The sequence below is a fragment of the Anomaloglossus baeobatrachus genome, chromosome 6 (genome assembly GCF_048569485.1).
Source record: "Anomaloglossus baeobatrachus isolate aAnoBae1 chromosome 6, aAnoBae1.hap1, whole genome shotgun sequence".
Lineage (NCBI taxonomy): Eukaryota > Metazoa > Chordata > Amphibia > Anura > Aromobatidae > Anomaloglossus > Anomaloglossus baeobatrachus.
The window spans coordinates 502945725-502972457 of record NC_134358.1 but is presented as its reverse complement, the minus strand read 5'-3'; the positions used below and the strand labels follow the sequence as shown (position 1 = coordinate 502972457).

At 49.9% G+C, this 26733-nt stretch overlaps 1 protein-coding gene across 4 annotated transcripts in view; it reads right to left on the bottom strand.

The window, feature by feature from the left end:
- The window catches only part of RBM33 (RNA binding motif protein 33), a 222529-nt gene that overhangs the window by 140675 nt on the left and 55121 nt on the right, over positions 1-26733 (bottom strand). For all 4 annotated transcript variants that reach the window (XM_075315440.1, XM_075315441.1, XM_075315442.1 and 1 more), the window contains exons 6-7: positions 10887-11027; positions 10593-10767 (exon numbers count right to left, since the gene is read on the bottom strand). In XM_075315440.1, coding sequence (XP_075171555.1) covers positions 10593-10767; positions 10887-11027 — 316 coding nt within the window. The remainder of the gene's footprint in view (positions 1-10592; positions 10768-10886; positions 11028-26733) is intronic.

Sequence of the window (26733 nt, the reverse complement as noted above, 5' to 3'; positions counted from 1 at the left end):
GAATCGCTGCGTTCTAAGAAGTGACATGTCACTTCTTTCGTGCGTTCTGCATGCTGTCTATAGGGAGAGGCAGCATGCAGAGCGCACGAATCTGCCGGCACCATGCGCTTCAGAACGCAGCTTTTCAGCTGCGCTCTGAAGCGCACATTTTCAGTGCGGTGCAGAGCGCACACGTGCACACATAGCCTAAGGGTATGTGCACAAGATGGGAACCACCTGAAAAACCTATCACAAAAAGCTCAAAACAATGAACTTCTATGGAAGAATGATTTGTGGTTCATATGGTCATATGATGAGGCTTCTTTCAGAATCAATAACGACTAAGGCCCCTTTCACATTATGTTTCAGTGGCTCCGTCGGGGCAAGAAAAATGGACAGGTCACTTTTTTTTTTTTGACACTTAGGCCACTTTCACATTGTGTTTCAGTGGCTCCGTCGGGGCATACGTCCGAAACCCCGCCCCCTCCCCCACAAAACATGTTTTGGACGTATGCACCGACAGGACCATTGACTATAATGGAGCAGAGAGAAAGCGTGTGCTCTGTCTTGCACCATTTTCGGGTGTATACGCTTTCTGCAGGCGGATGCGCAGACGTAGCAGACTACGTTCGGGTGTCCGCCTGCAAAATGCGTACACACCCAAAAATGGTGCAAGACAGAGCACACGCTTTCTCTCTCTGCTCCATTATAGTCAATGGCCCTGTCGGCGCATACGTCCAAAACACGTTTTGTGGGGGGAGGGGCGGGATTTCGGACGTATGCCCCAACGGAGCCACTGAAACACAATGTGAAAATAGCCTAAGTGTTAAAAAAAAAAAAAAAAAAAAAAAAGTTACCTGTCCATTCTTCTTGTGGTTTCCACTCCGAAGACCCAATGAACTTTAAGGCTATGTGCGCACTAGAAAATGGAATTTTCTTAAGAAAAATCCGCACCCTCTGGCAGAATACCGTACACGGGGGCAAAAACCGTGGTAAAACCGCACCCGCAGTTTTTCCGCAGGTTGGTCCCTGCGGTTTTTTAATTATTATCTAAGGCAAAAACTGCAGGTACCTGCAGAAAAGAAGAGACATGCTCATTCTTATTGCTGCAGAAATTCTGCAGCAAAACCTGCAGGGCAAAAAACCTCAGTGTGCGCACAGCATTATTTCTTTCCCATAGGTTTTGCTGGGGAATGACTGCAGAAAGGTTATGAACATTTTCTGCACCAATTCAGCGGCAAATCCGCGGAAAGAAGGGAATTTTGTTTACTTACCGTAAATTCCTTTTCTTCTAGCTCCTATTGGGAGACCCAGACAATTGGGTGTATAGCTTCTGCCTCCGGAGGCCACACAAAGTATTACACTGAAAAGTGTAACCCCTCCCCTCTGCCTATACACCCTCCCGTGCATCACGGGCTCCTCAGTTTTGGTGCAAAAGCAGGAAGGAGGAAACTTATAAATTGGTCTGGGGTAAATTCAATCCGAAGGATGTTCGGAGAACTGAAACCATAACCAAAAGAACAATTCAACATGAACAACATGTGTACACAAAAGAACAACCAGCCCGAAGGGAACAGGGGCGGGTGCTGGGTCTCCCAATAGGAGCTAGAAGAAAAGGAATTTACGGTAAGTAAACAAAATTCCCTTCTTCTTTGTCGCTCCATTGGGAGACCCAGACAATTGGGACGTCCAAAAGCAGTCCCTGGGTGGGTAAAAAAAATACCTCAATAAAAGAGAGCCGAAAACGACCCCTTCCTACAGGTGGGCAACCGCCGCCTGAAGGACTCGCCTACCTAGACTGGCATCTGCCGAAGCATAGCTATGCACCTGATAGTGTTTTGTGAAGGTGTGCAGACTAGACCAGGTAGCTGCCTGACACACCTGCTGAGCCGTAGCCCGGTGTCGCAATGCCCAGGACGCACCCACGGCTCTGGTAGAATGGGCTTTCAGCCCCGAAGGAAGAGGAAGCCCCGAAGAACGGTAGGCTTCAAGAATCGGTTCCTTGATCCACCGAGCCAAAGTTGACTTGGAAGCCTGCGAACCCTTACGCTGGCCAGCGACCAGGACAAAGAGCGCATCTGAACGGCGCAGGGGCGCCGGGCGAGACACGTAGAGCCGGAGTGCTCTCACTAGATCTAATGAATGCAAATCCTTTTCACACTGGTGAACTGGATGAGGGCAAAATGACGGTAAGGAGATATCCTGATTGAGATGAAAAGGAGATACCACCTTAGGGAGAAACTCCGGGACAGGACGCAGAACCACCTTATCCTGGTGAAAAACCAGGAAAGGGGATTTGCATGACAGCGCTGCAAGCTCCGACACTCTTCGGAGTGAGGTAATTGCCACAAGAAATGCCACCTTCTGCGAAAGACGTGATAAAGAGACATCCCTCAGCGGCTCGAAAGGTGGTTTCTGAAGAGCCATTAACACCCTGTTAAGGTCCCAGGGTTCCAGCGGACGCTTGTAGGGTGGAACTATGTGGCAAACTCCCTGCAGGAACGTGCGGACCTGCGGAAGCCTTGCCAGGCGCTTTTGAAAAAATACTGACAGCGCCGATACTTGTCCCTTGAGAGAGCAGAGTGACAAACCCTTGTCCATTCCGGATTGAAGGAATGAAAGAAAAATAGGTAAGGCAAAAGGCCAGGGAGTAAAACCTTTATCAGAGCACCAGGACAAGAAGATCCGCCATGACCTGTAATAGATCTTGGCGGACGTTGGTTTCCTGGCCTGTCTCATAGTGGCAATGACATCCTGAGATAAACCCGACGACGCTAGGAGCCAGGCGAGAATGGCGCGACGACAGTCGGATCTGATCTTGCGTAACACTCTGGGCAACATCGCCAGAGGAGGAAACACATAAGGGAGTCGAAACTGCGACCAATCCTGAACTAACGCGTCCGCCGCCAGAGCTCTGTGATCTTGAGACCGTGCCATGAAGGCCGGGACCTTGTTGTTGTGCCGTGACGCCATGAGATCGACGTCCGGCGTTCCCCAGCGGCGACAGATCTCTCGAAACACGTCTGGGTGAAGAGACCATTCCCCCGCATCCATGCCCTGACGACTGAGAAAATCTGCTTCCCAGTTTTCTACGCACGGGATGTGAACTGCGGAGATGGTGGAGGCTGTGGCTTCCGCCCACAGCACAATCCGCCGGACTTCCTGGAAGGCTTGACGGCTGTGCGTGCCGCCCTGGTGGTTGATGTACGCGACCGCCGTGGCGTTGTCCGACTGTATGCGGATCTGCCTGCCCTCCAGCCACCGATGGAACGCCTTTAGGGCTAGATACACTGCCCTTATCTCCAGAACATTGATCTGAAGGGAAGACTATCGGAGTCCAGGTTCCCTGAGCCCTGTGGTGGAGAAAAACCGCTCCCCACCCTGACAGGCTCGCGTCCGTCGTGACCACAGCCCAGGATGGGGGCAGGAAGGATTTTCCCTGCGATAGAGAAGTGGGAAGAAGCCACCACTGAAGAGAGGTTTTGGCTGCAAGGGAAAGAGAGACGTTCCTGTCGAGGGACGTCGACCTCCTGTCCCATTTGCGGAGAATGTCCCATTGGAGTGGGCGCAGATGGAACTGCGCGAAGGGCACTGCCTCCATTGCTGCCACCATCTTCCCCAGGAAGTGCATGAGGCGCCTCAAGGGGTGTGACTGACCCCGAAGAAGAGATTGCACCCCTGTCTGCAGCGAAAGCTGTTTGTCCAGCGGTAGCTTGACTACCGCTGAGTGAGTATGAAACTCCATCCCGAGTGTCGATTGATGCTAGGAAGTCTCCTTGTGACATCGAAGCGATGACCGAGCGGAGAGATTCCATCCGAAACCTTCTGGTGCTCACATGCCTGTTGAGCAGTTTGAGGTCCAGAACGGGACGGAATGATCCGTCCTTCTTTGGCACCACGAACAAATTGGAGTAGAAGCCGTGACCATGTTCCTGAGGGGGAACGGGAATCACCACTCCTTCTGTCTTCAGAACGCCCACAGCCTGAAAAAGTGCGCCGGCCCGAGATGGGGGCGGAGATGTTCTGAAGAAACGAGTCTGAGAACGAGAGCTGAACTCTATCCTGTAATCGTGAGACAGAATGTCTCTCACCCATCGGTCTTGGACATGTGGCCACCAGGCGTCGCAAAAGCGGGAGAGCCTGCCACCGACCGAGGATGCGGTTCGGGGAGGCCGAAAGTCATGAGGAGGCCGCCTTGAAGGCAGTGCCTCCGGCGGTTTTTTGGGGGCGTGACTTAGACCGCCACGCATAGGAGTTCCTCTGGCCTTTCTCTGGCCTGTTGGACGGGGAGGATTGGGACTTGGCTGAGGGCCGAAAGGACCGAAACCTCGGTTGTATTTTCCGTTGCTGAGGTCTCTTCGGTTTGGACTGGGGTAAGGACGAGTCCTTTCCCTTGGATTCCTTAATAATTTCATCCAATCGTTCGCCAAACAATCGGTCGCCAGAAAACGGCAAACCGGTTAAGAACTTCTTGGAAGCAGAGTCTGCCTTCCATTCGCGTAGCCACATGGCCCTGCGGACTGTCACCGAATTAGCGGATGCTACCGCTGTACGGCTAGCAGAGTCCAGGACGGCGTTCATGGCGTAGGACGAAAAAGCCGACGCCTGAGAAGTCAAAGACGCAACTTGCGGAGCAGAGGTACGTGTGACCGCATTAATCTCAGACAGACAAGCTGAGATAGCTTGGAGTGCCCACACGGCTGCAAAGGCCGGGGCAAAAGACGTGCCTGTGGCTTCATAGATGGATTTCACCAGGAGCTCTATCTGCCTGTCAGTGGCATCCTTGAGCGATGAGCCATCTGCAACTGATACTACAGATCTAGCCGCCAGTCTAGAGACTGGAGGATCCACCTTGGGACATTGAGCCCAACCCTTAACTACGTCAGAGGGGAAGGGGTAACGTGTGTCATTAAGGCGCTTAGTAAAGCGCTTGTCCGGAAATGCTCTGTGCTTCTGGACAGCATCTCTGAAGTTAGAGTGATCGAAAAACGCACTCCGTGTACGTTTGGGAAACCTAAACTGGTGTTTCTCCTGCTGCGAAGCCGACTCCTCTATAGGTGGAGGTGGGGGAGAAAGATCTAGCACCTGGTTGATGGACGATATAAGATCATTTACTAAGGCGTCCCCCTCAGGTGTATCAAGATTGAGGGCAACGTCAGGGTCAGAGCCCTGAGCTGCGACGTCCGCCTCGTCCTCCAGAGAGTCCTCAAGCTGAGACCCCGAGCAGCGTGAGGAAGTCGGGGAAGATTCCCAGCGAGCCCGCTTAGCCGGTCTGGGACTGTGGTCCGTGCAGGAGTCCTCCACGTGAGACCTAGGGGCCACCCCAGGAGCACGCTGCGGCGCAGACCGAGAGGGGCCTGGAGGCGATGATCCAACAGTGCCCGGGGCCTGTGTAAGGACCGGTCTGGACTGCAAGGCTTCTAGTAGCTTGGCAGACCATTTGTCCATAGACTGAGCCATGGATTGTGAAAGCGACTCAGAGAGTTTCTCAGCAAAAACTGCAAACTCTGTCCCTGCCGCCTGGACAGTGGAAGCAGGAGGGTCTGCCTGATCCGAGGGGCCCACTAGTGACCGAGGCTCCGGCTGAGCAAGTGCAACAGGGGTCGAGCATTGCTCACAGTGAGGGTAGGTGGAACCCGCAGGTAACATAGCCCCACAAGAGGTACAGGTTGCAAAAAAACCCTTTGCCTTAGCGCCCTTGCTCCTTGTGGACGACATGCTGTTGTCTCCTAGGAGAGTGATCACTGAGGGTATATAGCCAAAAGTAAACAACCCGGCCGAACAGAGAAAATATATACAAATATATATATATATATATATATATATACTCCGGCACCCTAGGGGGACCAGCACCGGGTGACCGGTGTGGCTTACCGACCGCCCAAAGCGGAGTGTGTGTCCACCAGATTCCCTGCCTTAGGTCTCCCAGAGCTGCAGAGCTCGTTCCTGAAATCCTCCACCGGCAGAATGTGTGTAAAAATGGCTGCCGGAGCTCTCAGGGGAGGAGGGAGCCGTGGGCGGCGACTAGTAAAGTGCGGGAATCTGGGGCCCCACAGTGATCAGTGAGGGGGGGGAGGAAACCTAAAGTATGCTCCAGCCCTCACTGCCGACGTCAGGTCGACCGTCCCGCCCTTACCCCTGACTGGCAGGCCCGGGGGCGGGAGTTATGGTACTAGGCCGCAATGAAGCCGGGGACTAAATTTAATACCGCGGCCGACAAACAGGCTCGGTCGGCGCGGAAGTCCCGGTCTTCACAAACCAGCAGCTGCTGCAGCGTCTGTGAAACAAGCGCTCCATGCACAGTCCCCATGGGGACACAGAGTACCTTTAGATGCAGGGCCCTGTCCCTGAGGATACATAGACTCCTGTCCGGCAGATTCCCACAGGGGCTGCGGAGGGAGCCCGGTCCCAGTGAATGGATGACCGGTCAGGATCCCACTTCTCCCAGAGCCTCTAAGGGATGGTGAAGGAAAACGGCATGTGGCTCCAGCCTCTGTACCCGCAATGGGTACCTCAACAGCACCGCCGACGTAGTGGGGTGAGAAGGGAGCATGCCGGGGGCCCTGTGGGGGCCCTCTTTTCTTCCATCCGATAAAATCAGCAGCTGCTGCTGACTAAAATGGGAATGCATGAGTGGATGTGTGCCTCCTTCCACACAAAGCATAAAACTGAGGAGCCCGTGATGCACGGGAGGGTGTATAGGCAGAGGGGAGGGGTTACACTTTTCAGTGTAATACTTTGTGTGGCCTCCGGAGGCAGAAGCTATACACCCAATTGTCTGGGTCTCCCAATGGAGCGACAAAGAAAAAACACTGTACACACGGCCTAAGACAGATATCAATGGCAAAGCTAAAAAGACGTCCGGAATCTTGATGCATTTTGCCATCATTTTTGCTCATAAAAACAAAAGTTAAAAAAAAAAATACAGAAAATAAAGGCAAAAAAAAAACAAAAAACAAAAAGAAAAAAAAATGCCTTTACAAAATCATGAGAAAACGCAAAAAAAAAATAAAAGAGAAAAAGCTGGCCGAAATAAAAAAAGAAACAAAAAGAAAAAAAAACACTAGTCTCCTGAAATGTATTTTCTTTAAAAAAAAAAAAAAAAAAGGCTTTAAAAAAAATAAATAAATTTAAAAACCCTGGTCCACTGGCCACGCCTATCCTCCTTTGCAGCAAGACCAGAGCACGGCATCCCTAGTGGCTCTTCTGCATAGTTAGCCCTGCAATGTCATATCATAGCCCAATGACCATAAGAGGCGCAGAGGATGCCGGTACCAGGGAGGACACAAAGCTGTGGTCTGACTGCCATGGAGGACCGGTGTGGCTGCTGGACCAGAGTCCTGCTAATCCGTTTACTACACTCGTCCACAAATGAGTCAGTCAGGGCTGTGGATTCGGTAAGGCTGCTTTCACACTTCCTGTTTTTGCAGTGCGGCTCAATCTGGCTCAAAAACCTACGCAACGGATGCGGCGAAAAAAACGGATCCGTTGCATACGTTTTCCCATGCGGCCCGTCCGTTTTTTGACGGATGCGGCTTGATACTGAGCATGCGCAGTGCAAAAAAAAACGCATTTGGCCGCCGGATGCGATTTTTGCCGCAGGACGCCCCATCCGGCGTCCATAGGCTTGCATTGTAAACCGCACCGCATCGCGCCGGTTGCGGCACGATGCGTTTTTTTTCGCCGCACAAAAAAAAAAAAGTGCCAGACAACGTTCCATCCGGCCGCCGCATAGGCAAAATATGCCGCATCCGGCAAAAACCGGACGCAACGCAAGGCCATGGGGCACAATACGGCGCTAATGCAAGTCTATGCAAACCGGCGGCAAGAAAAAACGGTTGCGTTTTTTCTGCATAGCGCCGTATTGTGCCGCTCAGTAAAAACCAAATGTGTGAAAGCAGCCTAAGGCGGGCTTTGCACGTTGCGACATCGCAAGCCGATGCTGCGATGTCGCACGCGATAGTCCCCGCCCCCGTCGCAGGTACGATATCTTGTGATAGCTGCCGTAGCGAACATTATCGCTACAGCAGCTTCACACGCACTTACCTGCCCTGCGACGTCGCTCTGGCTGGCGACCCGCCTCCTTCCTAAGGAGGCGGGTCGTGCGGCGTCACAGTGACGTTACACGGCAGGCGGCCAATAGAAGCGGAGGGGCGGAGATGAGCGGGACATAAACATCCCGCCCACCTCCTTCCTTCCGCATTGCCAGTGGAGGCATGTAGGAGATGTTCCTCGCTCCTGCGGCGTCATACACAGCGATGTGTGCTGCCGCAGGAACGAGGAACTACATCGTACCTGTCGCTGCACCGTCATTATAGAAATGTGGGAGAATACACCGATTATACGATAACGACGCTTTTGCGCTCGATAATCGTATCATCTAGGATTTACACACTACGACATCGCAAGTGACGCCGGATGTGCGTCACTTTCGATTTGACCCCACCGACATCGCACCTGCGATGTCGTAGTGTGCAAAGCCGCCCTAAGCCAAACCTCCGGCAATTTCCCTGACTCCGACTCCAACTCCCTCCTACATGACAGATGTTTGTGATAAATTTACTGTAGTAAAATGGTAACATCTCTACTTATATCGTGTAGCTGAAGTGCAGCAGAGATTCATCTCAACTAAAAGCCTAAATCATCCGATCAGGAATAGAACAGACATTTATAGGACATTTCATAACTTTCCCAAATTCTTATGAAAAATATTCATCACATCCTGCATTGCACTGCTGGACCCAATTTATTATACACAGTTGAGAACAGAACTTTCCCTCCGCTCTCTATAAACACATCTACATGTTTTTCTCACTATCTAATATGAAGTCTGAATAAAGCTTTCCCACTGTAGGTCAATTAAGAACCAAAATTATTTATATTTGCCAAATGCATAGAGAGAATGTTATAAGGCATTTTTATTGCTTTCTGCAAAGTCAAAAGTTTACATACACTAAGTACTATGCCTTTAAACAATATGGGACAGCCCATATGGTGACGTCACGCTTTTGGAAGCTTCTGATAGGTTTATTGGCAACATCTGAGTTAATTAGAGACACACCTGTGGATGTATTTTAATGCACCTCTAAAACACACTGCTTCTTTGTGTAGCATCATGGGAAAGTCAAAAGAAATCAGCCAAGATCTCAGGAAGAGAATTGTCGACTTGCACAAGTCTGGTTCATCCTTGGGTGCAATGTCCAGATACCTGAAGGTGCCTTGTTCATCTGTACAAACAATTATATGCAAGATGAGACTGTCCAGCCATTATACCGCTCAGGAAGCAGACGGGTTCTGTGATATGCACAGACTATCAACCCAAGAACAAAAGCAAAATACCTTGTGTGGATGCTGGCGGAAGCTGGAAAGATTGTATCATTATCCCCAGTGAAACGAGTACTGTATCAACATGAGCTGAAAGGCCACTCTGCCAGGAAGAAGCCATTAGTCCAAAATAAACATAAAAAAAGCCAGATTAAAGTTTGCAAATGCACATAGGAACAAAGACCTTAATTTTTGGAGACATGTCCTGTGGTATGAAAAAACAAAAATGTAACTGGCCATAATGACCAGCGTAACATTTGGAGGAAAACGGGAGAAGCTTTGAAGCCCAAGAACACCATCCCAACTGTGCAACAGGGGGGCAGCAGCATCATGTTGTGGGGCTGTTCTGCTGCAGGAGGGACTGGTGCACTTCACAAAATAGATGGCCTCATGAGGAAAGAAGATTATGTGGCAATACTGAAGAAAATCTCAAGACATCAGCCAAGAACTTAAAGCTTGGGCAGAAATGGGTCTTCCAAATGGATGGACAATGATTCGATGCATACTGCCAAACTGGTTACAAACTGGCTTAAGGATAACAAAGTCAATGTTTTTGGAGCTGCCATCACAAAGCCCTGATCTCAATCCTATTGAAAATTTATGGGCAAAGCTGAAAAGGTTGATGCGAGCAAGGCGACCTACAAATATGGCTCAGTTACACTAGTTCTGTCAGGAGAAATGGGCCCAAATTCCTACTAAGTATTGTGAGAAGCTTGTGGAAGGAGATCCAAAACACTTCACCCAAGTCATACAGTTTAAGGGCAATGGTACAAAATACTAATGAAATAGATAAAAAGTTTTCAATTTGCAGAAATAAAAATGCCTTAAAACATTCTCTCTCATTATTCTGGCATTTGGCAAATATAAATAATTTTGGTCCCTAATTGACCTAAAACAGGAAATGTTTATTCTGATTTCATGTCACATAGTGAGAAAAACCTGTAGATGTGTCTTTATAGAGAGTGGATGTAAACTTTTGGTTTCAACTGTAGTTTAGCAGTCTAAGTCGGTCCATTTTATACCGCCTCAGATTCCACCCAAATGGACAGACTCCGACTCCACAGCTCTGGTGTCAGTCACAAAGTCTCACAAAGACGCAGTGTGAGTATTCTTACATCAAAAAAAAAAAAAATTAAAATCCCATAGCAAATGACAATACAATCTATAAAAGGGCAAACAATTGGCGCAGGCACTACTATCCGGGCACAGGCCGCCGGTTCAGAAGCAGCTCCGGTTTGTCACACGCACGGTGGCTCAATGGTTAGCTATGGGTATTTGGGAAATTTTACCTAAAGTCTCTGGAATGTTTCGCCTTTGTCTGTTGGTGTCAGACAGCCGTATTATCGTCCCTTCTTTACGCTCAGTTTTGAAGCGTATGCGACCGCTCTCTTCCTCGTCCTCATCTTCATCATCCTCATCAAGTACTTTAGTATGTGAGGGGAGTTCTTGGGAATCCGTGAGCAACTAACACAAAATCAAAAGAGAATATGTCAAAACATTTACTGCGGTACAGTATCTGGCTAAACTACAAAACTAAAAATAAAAATATATCCTAGCCGGGCAACATAACCCATGACAGATACCTCTTCAGACTCGTTCACCAGCTCTTGTGGTTCCTGCTCCTGCTCTTGCTCAGCTTCTGCTTCATCTACCATCTCGATCTTGAATTGTTGCAGTTCTACACTCCGTTTTTGTCTCTTGTACGATTGTGAGTAGTCTTCCTCCTTTAAGACAAAGTAAAACATTAAAAGGGACATATGACACATGAGCCAGGGGAATTGGTATTGGTACCGAACAGTGGACCATGCGTATACGCCATGCCACTAAGACTTAACGCTGAGAATTAAAAAAAAAAGGTGTTGGGCTCAGTTTTGTGTAAAGCCTGCTTTACACCTTACGATATCACATACGATATCGTATGTGATGTGACACGCCCCCATCGTATGTGCGGCACGTTCAATTTGTTGACCGTGTCGCACAAACGATTAATTGCAGTCACACGTACTTACCTGTCCATACGACCTCGATGTGGGCGGCGAACGTCCACTTCCTGGAGTGAGAGGGACTTTCGGTGTCACAGCGACGTCACGCGGCAGCCGGCCAATAGAAGCGGAGGGGCGGAGATGAGCGGGACGTAAACATCCCGCCCACCTCCTTCCCTCCGCATTGCCGGCGGGAGCCGCGGGACGCAGGTAAGATCTGTTCATCGTTCCCAGGGTGTCACACACTGCGATGTGTGCTACCTCGGGAACATTGAACAACCCGACGTGAAATTTTAAGGAAATGAACGACGTGCATGCGATGAACGGTTTTACGTTCAATCGCAATTGCACGTAGCTGTCACACGCAACTACATGACTAACGATGCCGGATGTGCGTCACTTACAACGTGACCCCGCCGACACATCGTTAGATTTGTTGTAGCGTGTAAAGCCCGCTTTAGAAACCATTAGTTTTCCAAACCATAACAAAAAACAAAACAAAACAAAAACACTAAATATCACGCTGTCAAAAATGACATTTTTGTGTACTCCCCGTAAAATGTCTTTCTTAGAGCCTTTCATTGGGGGACACAGACAGTGGGTTATATGATGTCTCCAGGGAGGCGTGACACTAGATTTGCAAAAGTGATAGCTCCTCCTCCCACAGTATATACCCTAGCTAGGCAGGAAACTAGCTCAGTTTGGTGTAAAAGCAGTAGGAGAAGGACAACCAAAACCACAAGGGTGGGAGCTGTGTCCCCCAATGAAAGGCTCCAAGGAAGACATTTTACGGTGAGTACACAAAAATGTCCTTTCCTTTCTCGCCTTTTCATTGGGGGACACAGACAGTGGGACGTCCCAAAGCAGTCCCTGGGTGGGAACTGAACTATTAACAGTGTATAATATCAGACTAAGAGCTGACTAACGACTGCAACTGCAGTGAACATATATCAAAACACTGTCAAAAAACCGAGCAGTGGCCACTTATAAATGGGCCACTGCCGCCTGAAGGACTTGTCTTCCAAGAGCAGCATCCGCAGAAGCATGCGTATGCACTCCGTAGAATTGTGTAAACGTGTGCACACTGGACCAGGTAGCGGCCTTGCAAAGTTGGGCCGCCGAAGTCTGATGGCGGATAGCCCAGGAAGCACCCACTGCTCGCGTAGAGTGGGCCCGCACAGATTGAGGAGGAACAACACCTCGTGTTTTGTAAGCCTCACAGATGGCAGCCCTAATCCATCGAGAAATCGTGGATTTAGAAGCCGAATTGCCCTTTTTGTGTCCTTGTGAGAGGACGAAGAGGGCATCGGACTTGCGCAACGGCGCTGTTCTGGAGATGTAGATCCGCAGAGCCCTGACGAGATCTAGAGTGTGAAGGGCTTTTTCAAAAGAGTAGCCAGGGACTGGGCAGAATGACGGCAACACAATGTCCTCGTTCAAGTGGAAAGAAGATACGACCTTCGGGCGAAAAGCAGGGGAAGGCCGAAGGACCACCTTATCATGATGGAAAATCAGGTAAGGTGAGCGACAGGAAAGGGCCGCCAGTTCAGACACTCGCCCGATACAGGTAATGGCGACTAAAAAGACAACTTTCCAAGACAGTCGTTGAAGAGAGATTTCTCTCAGAGGTTCGAAGGGAGGAAGCTGAAGAGCTCCGAGAACCAGATTCAGATCCCAGGGATCTAAGGTACGGACCTGAGGACGAGAAGCCAGCCGCTTCTGGAAAAATAAGCATCGTGAGTGTGGTCTAGCCAGATATCCCGAAAAAGCAGAAGCCACCCTCCAACAGGAGTCGGATCTGAGGGATACCTGGCGTCATGCTGAGGGGGCCTGTACAGAGCGAGGTCCTTTGGGTTTAGGTTGCTTGGAGTGGGAACGCCAAGAAGAGCCCCTTGAGGGACCGGATCCTCGATCTGAGCGTTGGGACGATCCTTGGGCTGATGGTTTTTGGGGGGCAGGCCGAAAGGACTGCCTGCGCCAAGGAGATTTTTTAAAATTCCTGGATACAGGCCGCTTTTGGAGGTAGAATGGTACTTTTACCACCCGTCTCAGATATGAGTTTGTCCAGGAATTCTCCAAACAGACGCAGGCCATGGAAGGGGAGTGTGGACAGGGATTTCTTGGAGGCACTGTCCGCATGCCATATTATTAACCAAAGGACTCAGCAGGCAAAGACAGCATTGGCCGCCGATAGGGCTGACAAACTAGCTGCATCTAGGGAGCTGTGAAGAAAATAATTAGAGGCTAGAGAGAACAAATCAAGGATCTCAAAAGCCGCCGGGGGAATATTACAAGAGCGAAGCATCCTGTGTAGGTTCTTGCTCCACACACCCATAGCTCTCGCGACCCATGTTAAGGCAAACAGGGGGCGAAGAGAGGAGCCCGAAGCCTGGAAAATAGATTTGAACGCAGCATCAACTGCGTGGTCGGACGAGTCCTTGAGAGACACGTTGTCTGAAACAGACGTGACCGTGTGTTTAGCCAGTCTGGATACTGACGGATCCACAACGGGGGGGTACTGATCAGGGCTTAACCATTTCAGAGGGAAAGGGATAAGTGAATGAAGAGAAGGGTTTTTTTATTAAACATTCTATCATGGTGATCCCACAGTTTAGATATAATTTACCGAAAAACCGGATCCTGAGCAACGGATTTAGGAGGCTTCTTGGCCCGCTTGATTGCCGACTGAGAAGTCGGGTCAGGAGGCTGATCAGAGATCAACAGAGTGATTGACAGCCGAAATTAGTGTGTCTTCTATATGCCTAGACTCAGAAAGGACATCTGAATCAGAGTCAGAGTCTTGAGAATATTGACTACTAAAGGTCACGGAACCTCGGTCAGACTGACTATCGTCCGAGTCGGATGAGGCGTAGAGGTCGCAATGGCGCCTTTTGGAAACAGGCTTTTTACGTTCTCGGGAAGAGGGACCAGACGAAGCAGGCGGGCTCCTCAGAGAGCTGGGCCGGGGGAAGGCTGTGGGAGCCTGTGGACGGCTGGGATATCTGAGCGGCAAGGTCATCTAACCTTTTAGACATTAAAAGAGCCCATGCAGGCATTACGTCATCAGACGGGGGTGCTGCCTGGCCGGTGGCCGGAGCAGAATCCAGAGACTGCACGGCATCCTGGTCCGGCAACGGGGTCTGTTGTGACACGGTAGAAGGGGCATCGCAGCCCCGGCATAGTGGATAACTTCGGTCATTAGAAACGAGCGTCCACAGGTTGGTACAGGCATAGTACAGGTCCGTAGAGGACGCCTGGGAAGGTTTATCACCCTTGCGGTTACGCATGTCAGCAATAGAGTCCTACAGCCATATAGGGGTAGAGTTATATGAGTGAGGAGGCACTAGCAGTATTATAAAGTGACTGCTATGCAGAGCCGGTATATACCGTAGCAAAATGGCATATACTGTCAAACAGCCGGCATATACCTGCAGGCAGAGCCAGTATATACCGCTAATAGCTGATATACACCGCTAGCCAGCAGGCACACAGAGCTAGAGAGACAGAGATATACAGCTGAGCAGAGCGGTATATAGTGCTGCAGAAGTGCAGAGCCAAGGAGGCGATCTCACCAGTGTCTGCTCCCCACGTGGAAAATGGCGTCCAGTGTTCCTGGCAGCATGGAGGAGAGAGACAGCCCCCGGAGGCTGACTGGTCTCAGGGCTGGGACTAAGCGTGACGGCCAATCGGAAAGGAGCTGCCCCTGAGTGAGGGAGCGGCTTCCAGAGCAGTTAGAGGGGGCGTTGCTAGAATGCAGGCCAAAGCTGGGGGCTAAATTAATGATGCTCCCCGGGATCACGGCCTGCATCGGCCCACCGGCGCCTTTCCAGGCGGCGGTTTGGATGCAGGGGACAGATGACTCGTCGTCTCTCTACCTGCTCCTGGCTCCGTCTGAAGACATGTCGGTAATGGATGCGGGGATCTCAGGGACGCATCTTTGGCTCAAGGCTGAAGCAGGTCCTCGGCTCTGCTTAGCCCTCTAGAGCTACCTTGGTGTGAGGTGGTTTCAGGGAGCCTGGAGGGGTGCGCAGACCCGACCACTTGGGTGCGAGGGAAGACTGACTGCTTGTGCACGCCAGGTTTCCTCTGCCCGTACACGGGGGGAAACGGGGGTGGCAAGGCACCCTGGTATTGCCCCCATCAAAAATAGAATGAATAAGAAAAAGAAAAACAAAATAAAAAGTAAAAATAAAAACAAAATAAGCTGGCCTGAGGCAGCTCTGGTGGAGCTCAGTCCAGACATGTCAGCCTCCCTGCTGACACTAGAAAAAAACTGAGCTAGTTTCCTGCCTAGCTGGGGTATATGCTGTGGGGGGGAGGAGCTAACACTTTTGCAAATCTAGTGTCACGCCTCCCCTGGAGACAGCATAATACCCACTGTCTGTGTCCCCCAATGAAAAGGCGAGAAAGGAATACCCCTTTGTTGCAAAAATTTTGATATTTTTAGAGGAAAAAGAAAAAAACCTACCTAAAATTTCCCAATAGCATTGAACTATGTATCATGAAAAAAAGAATCTCAGAATGACTGACACTGGTCAGATTTATAACATTGGTCATTAAAAAAAAAAAAAAAAAAAACATCAGGACCACTATACCCTCCAATGCATCTTTCATACCTGTATGCCCGAATCCACTACCTAACCAGCCCTGTATAATGCTGTTCACTCACATCAATGTTTAAAAAAAAACAACTTGCTAAACTACGCTGTCCCTATGCTAATTAGGGCCCTGACTAGTTGCAGGGACGTGCTTTCCTCAGACTAATCGGCCCCCCCCTTTTGGGTTATCACGCCCCTGTGGGTGTGATGACATTTTTTCCACAAGCCAGCGTCACTGTCAGTTCCTGGAAATCTCGCGCATGCGCACAACTCATTCCGGCAGTGTTAGTGTGCCTCAGAAGCTGGGTGTACCCTTTCCAGTTTCATTTAGGCACACTGTGCGTGAAGAACAGCTGCTGCACGTCCGATCATGCACATTATGCCTCAAGCTGGGACGATTACACCCGGCTTCCGAGGAACACTGAAGCTGTTGTAATGAGCCATGCGCAAGCGCAAGATTTTTGGGAACTGGCTGTGGCACAACGCAAAGAGGGACGACTAGTCTGGGGAAACCACATAGCATAGAAACGGCGCATTTTAGCAAGTAGTTTTTTTTTAACCTCTAACCTTGGACGTACATATACGTCCTAGAAAAGGAGTAGTTCCTGACCTAGGACGTATATGTACATCATGGTATTGGTATTGTTCTCGGAGTGATCACAGCTGAAAACTCGGCTGTGCAGACAGATGAGCCTCGTACCTGACCACCAGGGATGGTGCCCGAGCCGTCCCTGCCTGTTTAACCCCCTAAATGCCACGATCGTTTAGGGAATTGCACTCCCTATCCCCTCAGATCTGGACCCACACGATGTAATCGTACTACACATTTAGTATTGCCGCATCCGTAACAACCTGACCTAAAAATACTAAATGAAGTATCGCTGTAATCGTACTGATCTGAAGAATAAAGCTGTCACTTTTACAACATGCTGAATGGCGTAAAAAAAAAAAAAAAAAATAAACAAAAAAAAAAAAAAAAAAAACAACTATTCCTGAATTGCTGTTTCTTCTCAATTCTATATCACAAAAAGCAGAATAAAAAGCGATCAAAGAACATTAGTGCGATATAATTCTGGTATCGCTGTAATTGTAGTGACCAGAGGAATAAAGCCGCCTAATCACGTATATCGCACAGTGGACGGCGTTAAGAATAAATAAAGATAATTGTTCAACTGCTGATTATTTGTTTATTCTGCCTTCCAAAGATCGCAGTAGGGTACGGCTCACATTTATCCTGTGCTCTACACTGAGTGCTTACACTGGGGATTATGTGCAAATCTCTGAAAAATGTCAGACAAAATTCCCAACTGAAAATAAACTAAACTGAAAAAAGAGAATTTTGTTTACTTACCGTAAATTCTTTTTCTTATAGTTCCGACATGGGAGACCCAGACCATGGGTGTATAGCTTCTGCCTCCGGAGGACACACAAAGTACTACACTCAAACGTGTAGCTCCTCCCTCCGGGCTATATACACCCCCTGGATGACAATCTAACCAGTTCAGTGCAAAAGCTGAAGGAGGACATCCACCCATAAGTAGAGATAGAGTAAAACTCGGAAAGACCGGAACTCTGTCTACTAACAACAGCCGGTGAAACACACGGAACAAAAAAACTGCCAACAGGCAACAGGGAGGGTGCTGGGTCTCCCATGTCGGAACTATAAGAAAAAGAATTTACGGTAAGTAAACAAAATTCTCTTTTTCTTCATCGTTCCTTATGGGAGACCCAGACCATGGGACGTTCCAAAGCAGTCCATGGGTGGGAAATAAACCAAACTGAGAAGTAGGCAAAACCTAACTTCACAAATGGGCGACAGCCGCCTGAAGAATGCATCTGCCCAAGCTCGCAGCTGCCGAAGCATGAGCATGCACTTGGTAGTGCTTCGAAAAAGTGTGCAGACTGGACCACGTGGCAGCCCGACAAACCTGCTGAGCCGTAGCCTGGTGCCTGAAAGCCCAGGAGGCACCGACAGCTCTGGTTGAGTGCGCCTTAATCCCTGGCGGAGGAGGCACCTGAGAACACTGGTAGGCATCGGTGATAGCCGACCTGATCCAACGAGCTAGGGTCGGTTTAGAAGCAGCGAGACCCTTGCGCTGACCAGTGGTTAGCACAAAAAGTGAAATAGCCCTCAGCCCAGTAGACCACTGCGCAACCAGCTCTGTCCTCACCTATTGTACCATCACCCATTCCCTGTAGACTGTGAGCCCTCGCGGGCAGGGTCCTCTCTCCTCCTATACCAATCTGTCTTGTACTGTTAATGATTGTTGTACGTATACCCTCTTTCACTTGTAAATCGCCATGGAATAAATGGCGCTATAATAATAAATAATAATAATAATAATAAATAATAATAATAAGGTGCACTGCCTAAAAACGGCGGTGCGTGACACATAGATTCGGAGCGCCCGCACCTATCTAATCTAAGGAATGCAACGCCTTCTCAAAGCGATGCACAGGGGCCGGACAAAGAGAAGGCAATGAAATGTCCTGGTTAAGGTGGAAAGGAGACACCACCTTAGGAAGAAAGTCCGGAGTCGGACGAAGAACCACCTTGTCTTGGTGAAACACCAAAAAGGGGGATTCCGAAGAGAGCACAGCCAAATCAGAAACTCTCCTGAGAGAAGTTATGGCTACTAGAAAAACAACTTTCTGTGAAAGTCTAAACAAAGGAACCTCCCTGAGAGGCTCAAAGGGGGGTTTCTGTAAGGCCGTGAGGACCAGATTAAGGTCGCAGGGATCCAAGGGCCGCCGGTAAGGAGGAATGATGTGAGATGCGCCCTGCATGAAGGTGCGCACCTGAGCCAGTCGGGCGATACGCCGCTGGAACAATACCGACAGAGCCGACACCTGTCCCTTGAGGGAATTGAGGGACAGTCCTAGCTGTAGACCGGCCTGTAGAAAAGACAGGATGGTCGGCAAGGAGAACGGCCAAGGAGCATGGTCGGAAGAGCGACACCAGGACAGGAAAATCCTCCAAGTCCTGTGGTAAATCTTGGCCGAGGAAGACTTCCGAGCCTGAGTCATAGTGGAGATGACCTCAGAGGGAATGCCTGAAGCCGTCAGGATCCAGGACTCAAGAGCCACGCCGTCAATCTGAGAGCCGCAGAATTCTGGCGGAAGAACGGACCTTGAGAGAGAAGGTCTGGGCGGTCCGGGAGGTGCCACGGCACCCCTACGGACAGACGGAGCAGGTCTGGGTACCAAGCTCGCCTGGGCCAGTCCGGAGCAATGATTATGACTCGACGGCCCTCCATTCCGATCTTGCGCAGAACCCTGGGCAAGAGAGCTAGAGGGGGAAACACATAGGCCAGACGGAACTGAGACCAATCTTGAACCAGTGCGTCCGCTGCGAAGGCCTGAGGATCGTGGGAGCGAGCCATGTAAACCGGAACCTTGTTGTTGTGCCGGGAAGCCATTAGATCCACTTCCGGAGTGCCCCACTTGCGGCAGATTGATCTGAACACTGACGGATGCAGGGCCCACTCGCCGCTGTCCACGGTTTGACGGCTGAGATAATCGGCCTCCCAGTTTTCCACGCCTGGGATGTGGACTGCAGATATGGTGGACTTGGAGTCCTCCGTCCACTGGAGGATTCGTTGAACCTCCAACATCGCCAGACGGCTGTGAGTCCCGCCCTGGTGATTGATGTAGGCAACCGCTGTCGCGTTGTCAGACTGAACTCGAATGTGCCTGCCCGCCAACAGGTGGTGAAAGGCTAGGAGAGCTAGAAACACAGCTCTGATCTCCAGCACATTGATCGAGAGGGCTGATTCGGACGGAGTCCAAGTGCCCTGTGCTCGGTGATGGAGAAATACTGCTCCCCAACCGGAGAGGCTGGCATCCGTGGTGAGGATCACCCAGGACGGAGTCAGGAAAGAGCGTCCCTGAGACAGAGAGAGGGGCCGAAGCCACCACTGAAGGGAGCTCCTGGTCTGTGACGACAGAACCACCAGCCTGTGCAAGGAAGAGATCCGCTTGTCCCAACAGCGGAGAATGTCCAGCTGCAGGGGACGCAGATGGAACTGGGCAAAGGGAACCGCTTCCATTGATGCCACCATCTGACCTAGCACCTGCATGAGGTGTCTGATGGAATGACGGCGGTGCCTCAGCAGAGAGCGCACCGCCAGACGAAGGGACTGCTGTTTGACTAAGGGCAACTTGACAAGTGCCGGCAGAGTCTCGAATTGCATCCCTAGGTAAAGAAGCACCTGGGTCGGGGTCAGAGTGGACTTGGGCAGGTTGACAAGCCACCCGAACTGAACGAGCGTGGCGAGCGTGAGTGAGACACTCCGCTGGCAGTCTGCACTGGATGAGGCCTTGACTAGAAGGTCGTCCAGGTAAGGAATCACTGCCAACCCCTGGAGGTGCAGAACCGCAACCACTGCTGCCATGACCTTGGTGAATACTCGAGGGGCCATGGCTAAGCCGAAGGGGAGAGCCACGAATTGGAAATGTTCCTCTCCGATTGCAAAGCGTAGCCAACGCTGGTGTGAAACCGCAATAGGCACATGCAGGTAGGCATCTCTGATGTCGATGGATGCCAGAAAATCTCCTTGGGTCATTGAGGCAATGACCGATCTCAGAGATTCCATGCGAAAGTGCCACACCTGAACATGCTTGTTGAGAAGCTTGAGATCCAGGATGGGCCGGAAGGAACCGTCCTTCTTGGGAACTAGAAAGAGGTTTGAGTAGAAACCGCTGAACCGTTCCCGGGCGGGAACCGGAACAATTACACCGTTGGCCTGCAGGGATGCCACGGCCTGAGAGTAGGCGGCGGCTTTGGAGCAGGGGGGGGTGGACAGAAAAAATCTGTTTGGCGGGCTGGAAGAAAATTCTATCCTGTAGCCGTGGGAGATGATATCTCGCACCCACTGATCGGAGACGTGTTGAAACCACACGTCGCCAAAGTGGGAGAGCCTGCCACCGACCAAGGACGTTGCTGGCGCAGCCAGATAGTCAAGAGGAGGCTGCCTTAGTGGCAGCGGCTCCTCCGGTCTTTTGAGGACGCGGCTTCGCGCGCCAGTTGGGTTTACGATCCTTGGCTGCGGTAGTGGACGAGGTCGAGGGCTTAGAGGATGACCAGTTAGAGGAACGAAAGGAACGAAACCTCGATTGGTTCCTGCCCTGGACAGGTTTTCTGGTTTTAGTTTGTGGCAAGGAAGTACTCTTCCCGCCAGTAGCTTCCTTAATTATTTCATCCAGTTGTTCACCAAACAGCCGGGACCCAGCAAAAGGAAGACCCGCAAGGTACTTCTTAGAGGAAGCGTCTGCTTTCCACTCTCGAAGCCACAAGATCCTGCGGATCGCGAGGGAGTTAGCGGAGGCCACCGCCGTGCGGTGAGAAGCCTCCAGGATGGCAGACATGGCGTAGGATGAAAAAGCCGAAGCTTGAGAAGTTAAGGCATCCATCTCAGGCATAGAGTCCCTGGTGAGGGAATGTATCTCTGCCAGAGAGGCAGAGACTGCCTTAAGAGCCCACACTGCCGCAAAAGACGGGGAGAACGAGGCTCCTGCCGCCTCATATACAGACTTGGCCAGAAGGTCAACCTGGCGGTCAGTGGGATCCTTAAGAGAAGTGCCATCAGCCACAGCTACGACTGTGCGGGCTGAGATTCTGGACACTGGAGGGTCTACCTTTGGAGACTGGGCCCATTCCTTAACCACCTCTGGTGGAAAAGGAAAACGGTCATCAGAACTACGCTTCGGAAAACGTTTGTCAGGGCAGGCCCTGGGCTTGGTAACAGTGGTCCGAAAACTGGAGTGGTTAAAAAACATACTCTTAGCTCTCTTAGGTGAGGTAAACTGGTGTATCTCTACCAGAGAGGCTTGTTCCTCTGACTCTGGTGGATTGAGGTTCAGTACGGAGTTAATGGATGCAATCAAGTCACTAACATCCGCATCACCCTCAGACACGTCAATGGGGTACATAGAGGCAGCGTCTGAGCCCACAGTAAACGAATCCTCCTCGCCCTGCACCTCGGCTCGTGAATCAGAGCCGTGGGACGAGGAAGGAGAAGGGTCCCTGCATCTCCGTTTAGGGGGACGGGGTCCTAGGACATGCTCTGAGAGCTCTGCAGAACTCGGAGCAGCAGAGGCACCCTGAGAAGAGGGCTGATGCATGGTCAGCAGTGTCCAGGACAGCTGCCCCAAGGAGTCGGCAAAAGACTGGGAAATAGCTTGGGAAAAGGATGCTACCCAAGCCGGGGGTTCAGCCACCGGGGCCAGAGCAGCCGGAGGGACCCCTGAGGAGGCTCCAGGCTGAGACACAACCATGTTAGCACAGGCATCACAATGTGGGTATGTGCTTGGCTCTGGCAGAATGCGCTTACATGCAGTGCATATAGCGTACATGTTTGCAGCCTTGCTCCGGGTGACAGACATGCTGCTGAGGTGGAAGCTCTGCAGGAAGAATACACTCGTATAGAATGTCCTGAGAGTGTATAATAAAGCCCACAACCAGAGGTTGTGGCTTACCAGACCGCTCTCTGTGTGCCCTCCGGATTCCACAGCTCGGACCCCCAGTAAAGCGTCAGCCTTCCAAGAAAGCAGCAGATTCAGCAGCCAGCGCCGATCAGTGTGATAAACGCTGAGAAAATGGTGCTGGGAGGAGGAGGGGGGGTGGAGATTAGCCCAAGAGCGGGAAACCGGAGGGTTAAGGAGAGATGCAGGGGAGGGAAACATCTCCTCAGAGAGGAGTGTCCTCCCCTCTGCTGGATGGCCGGTGGGCGGCGCCACTCTATTCCCCTGCATGAATGACATGCAGAGGAAGATGAAACCGAAACTAGGCCCAAACAGAAGCCGGGGCCTAGATTTTAACATGCGGCCGACGAGCAGGCACCTTCGGCGCGGTTCTCAGGGGAAACCCCCAGAACCGGCCGGAATTTACAGTAAACATAAAAAAACATACTTTCCCCCTAATAAAAGTACCCGGGACCCCTGAAAAACGTCTCAATACTTAGCTTTTGAGACGCAGGGCCAGTCCCTGAGGGGGGTTAAACGCTCCTTCCAGCAGGAACCAGACAGGGCTGCGGATGGAGACCGGTCTTCTGCAAGCAGAGAGGACCGTGACGGCTCCTACTTCAACCCAGAGCCTCTCAGAGGATGTGAAGGAGCGCGGCATGTGAAGGCTCCAGCCTTGTAAAGTCAACCTTAACAGCACCGCCGACACAGTGGGGTGAGAAGGGACATGCCGGGAGTCCAGACTGGACCCGCTTTTCTTCCAAATCTTTAAAATCAAAAAATAAAAATGAAAAAAATCAGAGAATGCATGTGTGTGTGACCTCCTGAACACAAAGCATTGAACTGGTTAGATTGTCATCCAGGGGGTGTATATAGCCCGGAGGGAGGAGCTACACGTTTGAGTGTAGTACTTTGTGTGTCCTCCGGAGGCAGAAGCTATACACCCATGGTCTGGGTCTCCCATAAGGAACGATGAAGAAAGAGGCAGGAGTCACTTTGGTCTCTTGTCTGGCCTGTGCTCCGGCGGTGTCCACCTTTTTATGGTTTTTTTTAGGTGTGCCAAAAAGTGCGGTCATCAACAGTTTTGCTCACCTTTGAAAAGACAGACACCGCTAGTAATTTTAATGCTTCATTAGTGAATAGATTCATCAAAGGTTTCACTTGAAGCACGTATTTTGCATATGTAAATGAAAACCACAGTGTAAGCCCTCAGAATTCAGCACAGGATAAATGAGAACCGATACAAAATATTCTGTACCCAAATCGCCACCAAGTAGCATTCTACTGAACCCACAAACACACAAGATCCCACTCAACAGAAAAGCCATCTGTTAACGGAAATATAGGAGGCTTTCATGTTACTGGCAGCACAAAGGCTGTGGAAAAACGCTGTGGCTCCCCCGCCCAAAAAAGAAATCCAGCAAAATCTGTGCTAGCTTCCACATTTTTGGCATTATTGTAATGAGGAGAGCCCGCTTAAATGTATGGGGTGCAAGTCTCCAGAAGTACGAGCTGGGAACAATGTACTTGGCACAACAAGGGCTATCTTTCAATTTTTAATTCTGCATCGTTCATTGCGTTTGACTCCACGGGTATTTTCCAGAGACTAAATCGTCACTACAGCCATAGATTAATTTCTAGAGGGGCGTAATTTTAAAAAAATTGGTCTCCTAAGCGGGTTTCTGCTGCTTTGGCACCTAGGGGCTCTACAAATGGAGTCTGCAATTATTCTAGGAAAAGCTGAGCCCCAAAATCAACTGATGCTCCTTCGCTCCCGAGCCCTGTGATGCGACCGAACAGTACTGTACAGTCATATGTGGGATATTGCCACGTTCAGGTGAACTTGTGTAACACATCATGCAACCGTTTTTTACCGATTCCTTGTGTGAAAATTGGAAATCTGGGGTTAAAACAAAATTTCAGTGGTAAAAATATAATTATTTTTTGTTAACTGCCCAATAGTATAACATTTTGTGACACACCTGTAGTGTCAATATGTTCTCTGCACCACTGGATGACTTTACTGAGTGGGGCAGTTTGTAAAATGGGGTCACTTGTGAGGGTTTGGTGCATTTTATGTCACCCTTAAAAAAATAAAAGATTTGGGGTTAAAGCAACAGTTTTATGGAAAAAATGTATTTTTTTTATTTTCACGGCTCAACGTTATAAAATTCTGAGGTATCTTGTTGCTCAAGGTGCTTACCAACCATCCAGGTAAATTAATTGAGAGGTCTAGTCCAAAATAGGGTAACTTGTGGGGGAGCTCCACTGTTTAGGCACATCAGGGGCTCTCTAAACGGGACATTGTAATAATTCCAGACAATTTTGAGCTCTAAAATTCAAATGGCGCTCCTTCCCTTTTGAGTCTTGCCGTGCGCCCAAACAGTTGATTTTTCACCACATATGGGGTTTTAGCGTATTCAAAAGAAATTGCACAATAAATTGTAAGGTGTATTTTTTTCCTGATACCCTTGTGAAAATGCAAAATTTGGGGCTAAAGTAACTTTTTTGTGGGGAAAAGTAAAATATATTTTTTTTTCCTTCCACACTGCTTTAGTTTCTGTGAAGCACCTAAAGGGTTAAACTTCTTGGATGTGGTTTTGAGTAGTTTGAGGGGTGCAGTTTTTATAATGGTGTCACTTTTGTCCTTTAAAGTCACTTCACATGTGAACTGATATCTAAAAAACTGGTTTTGGTAATTTTGTTGGAAAATTGAGAAATTGCGGATAAAGTTTGAATCCATCTAACTTCCTAACAGGAAAAAAATAGGTTTCAAAAACTGCGCTGGTGTAAAGCAGACATGTGGGAAATGTTATTTAGTAACAGTCTTGTGTGACATAACTCTCTGATTTCAGGGCATGAAAATTGTGTATTTTTCAAAGTTTTTGCCAATTTTGATTATTCCATGAATAAACGCAATAAAAAAATATCGGTCTAAATTTACCACTAACATGAAGTACAATTTGTCCCAAAGAAATAATTCTCAGAATCACCGGGATCCGTTGAAGTGTTCCAGAGTTATACCCTTAAAGTGACACTGGTCAGAATTGAAAAAATATGGCCTGGTCATGAAGGTAAAAACAGGCTCAGGGGTGAAGGGGTTAAACAGTGATATGGGTGAATAGCATTATACAGGGCTGGTTAGGCAGGGAAATCTGGCATACAGGTATGAATGCTGCTGGGTTGGAGGTCATGTGGGACCTGACAGGTTCCCTTTAAGGTCAAAATTGACTTGGTCACTAAGGGGTTAAGCTAGTCCCCTCATTTACATGGGCCAATAGCTGCTCTGATAATTGAAACCATAGTTGTCCGAGCTCGGCTATCGGCACATTGGAGGTTGGAAGGCGGCTGCATTAGGCAGAAAGAAGGATTTTTGTGTACTCACCGTAAAATCTCTGAGTCTTCATTGGGGGACACAGGACCATGGGTTATGCTGCTGTCACTAGGAGGCTGACACTAAGTAGACATGAAAAGTTAGCTCCTCCCTAGCAGTATACACCCCGAGCCGGAGGCGGGCTCAGATCAGTTTGTGCAGAAGCAGTAGGAGGAGTACCCGAATCACCATACATAAAACAAAGTTATAACTAAATTAATGCAGCCGTGCGAACAGGTGGTCTATGAACATAAGACCCTGAAAATGGCAGGCAAATGCAATGAAAACAACAAAAAAACCAAGCAGGGTGGGTGCTGTGTCCCCCAATGAAGACTCAGAGAAAGAGATTTTACGGTGAGTACACAAAAATCCTTCTTTCTCTATCGTTTCATTGGGGGACACAGGACCATGGGACGTCCAAAAGCAGTCCCTGGGTGGGAATACCGAAGCACCGCCGCAGGGAAGAAAAAACAACGACCTCCCCCGGCGGGCCTACACTACGACTGAATGTTGTCACCCTATTACAGGTGCGCAACTGCCGCCTGCAAAACCTTTCTCCCAAAAGCCGCATCTGCCGATGCTTGAGTGTGAACTTGGTAGAATCTGGTAAAGGTGTGCAGACTAGACCAGGTGGCGGCCTTGCAGACCTGATCGGCCGACGCCTGATGCCTAATCGCCCAAGAGGCTCCCACCGCTCGGGTAGAGTGAGCCCTTACCCCCCGAGGCGGAGACTTGTCCCGAATCCGATAGGCCTCAGATATGGCGGAACGGATCCATCTGGCAATTGTGGCCTTGGATGCCGCCTCGCCCCTCTTGGGGCCCGAAGGAAGGACAAACAGACCATCCGACTTACGGAACGGCGCGGTCCTGGAGATGTAGATTCTAAGGGCGCGCACTAGGTCCAGGGTGTGCAGGGACCTCTCCAAGCTGTGGGAGGGTCTAGGACAAAAGGACGGAAGGACAATTTCTTCGTTTAGATGAAACGGGGAGACCACCTTCGGAAGGAAGGAGGGAT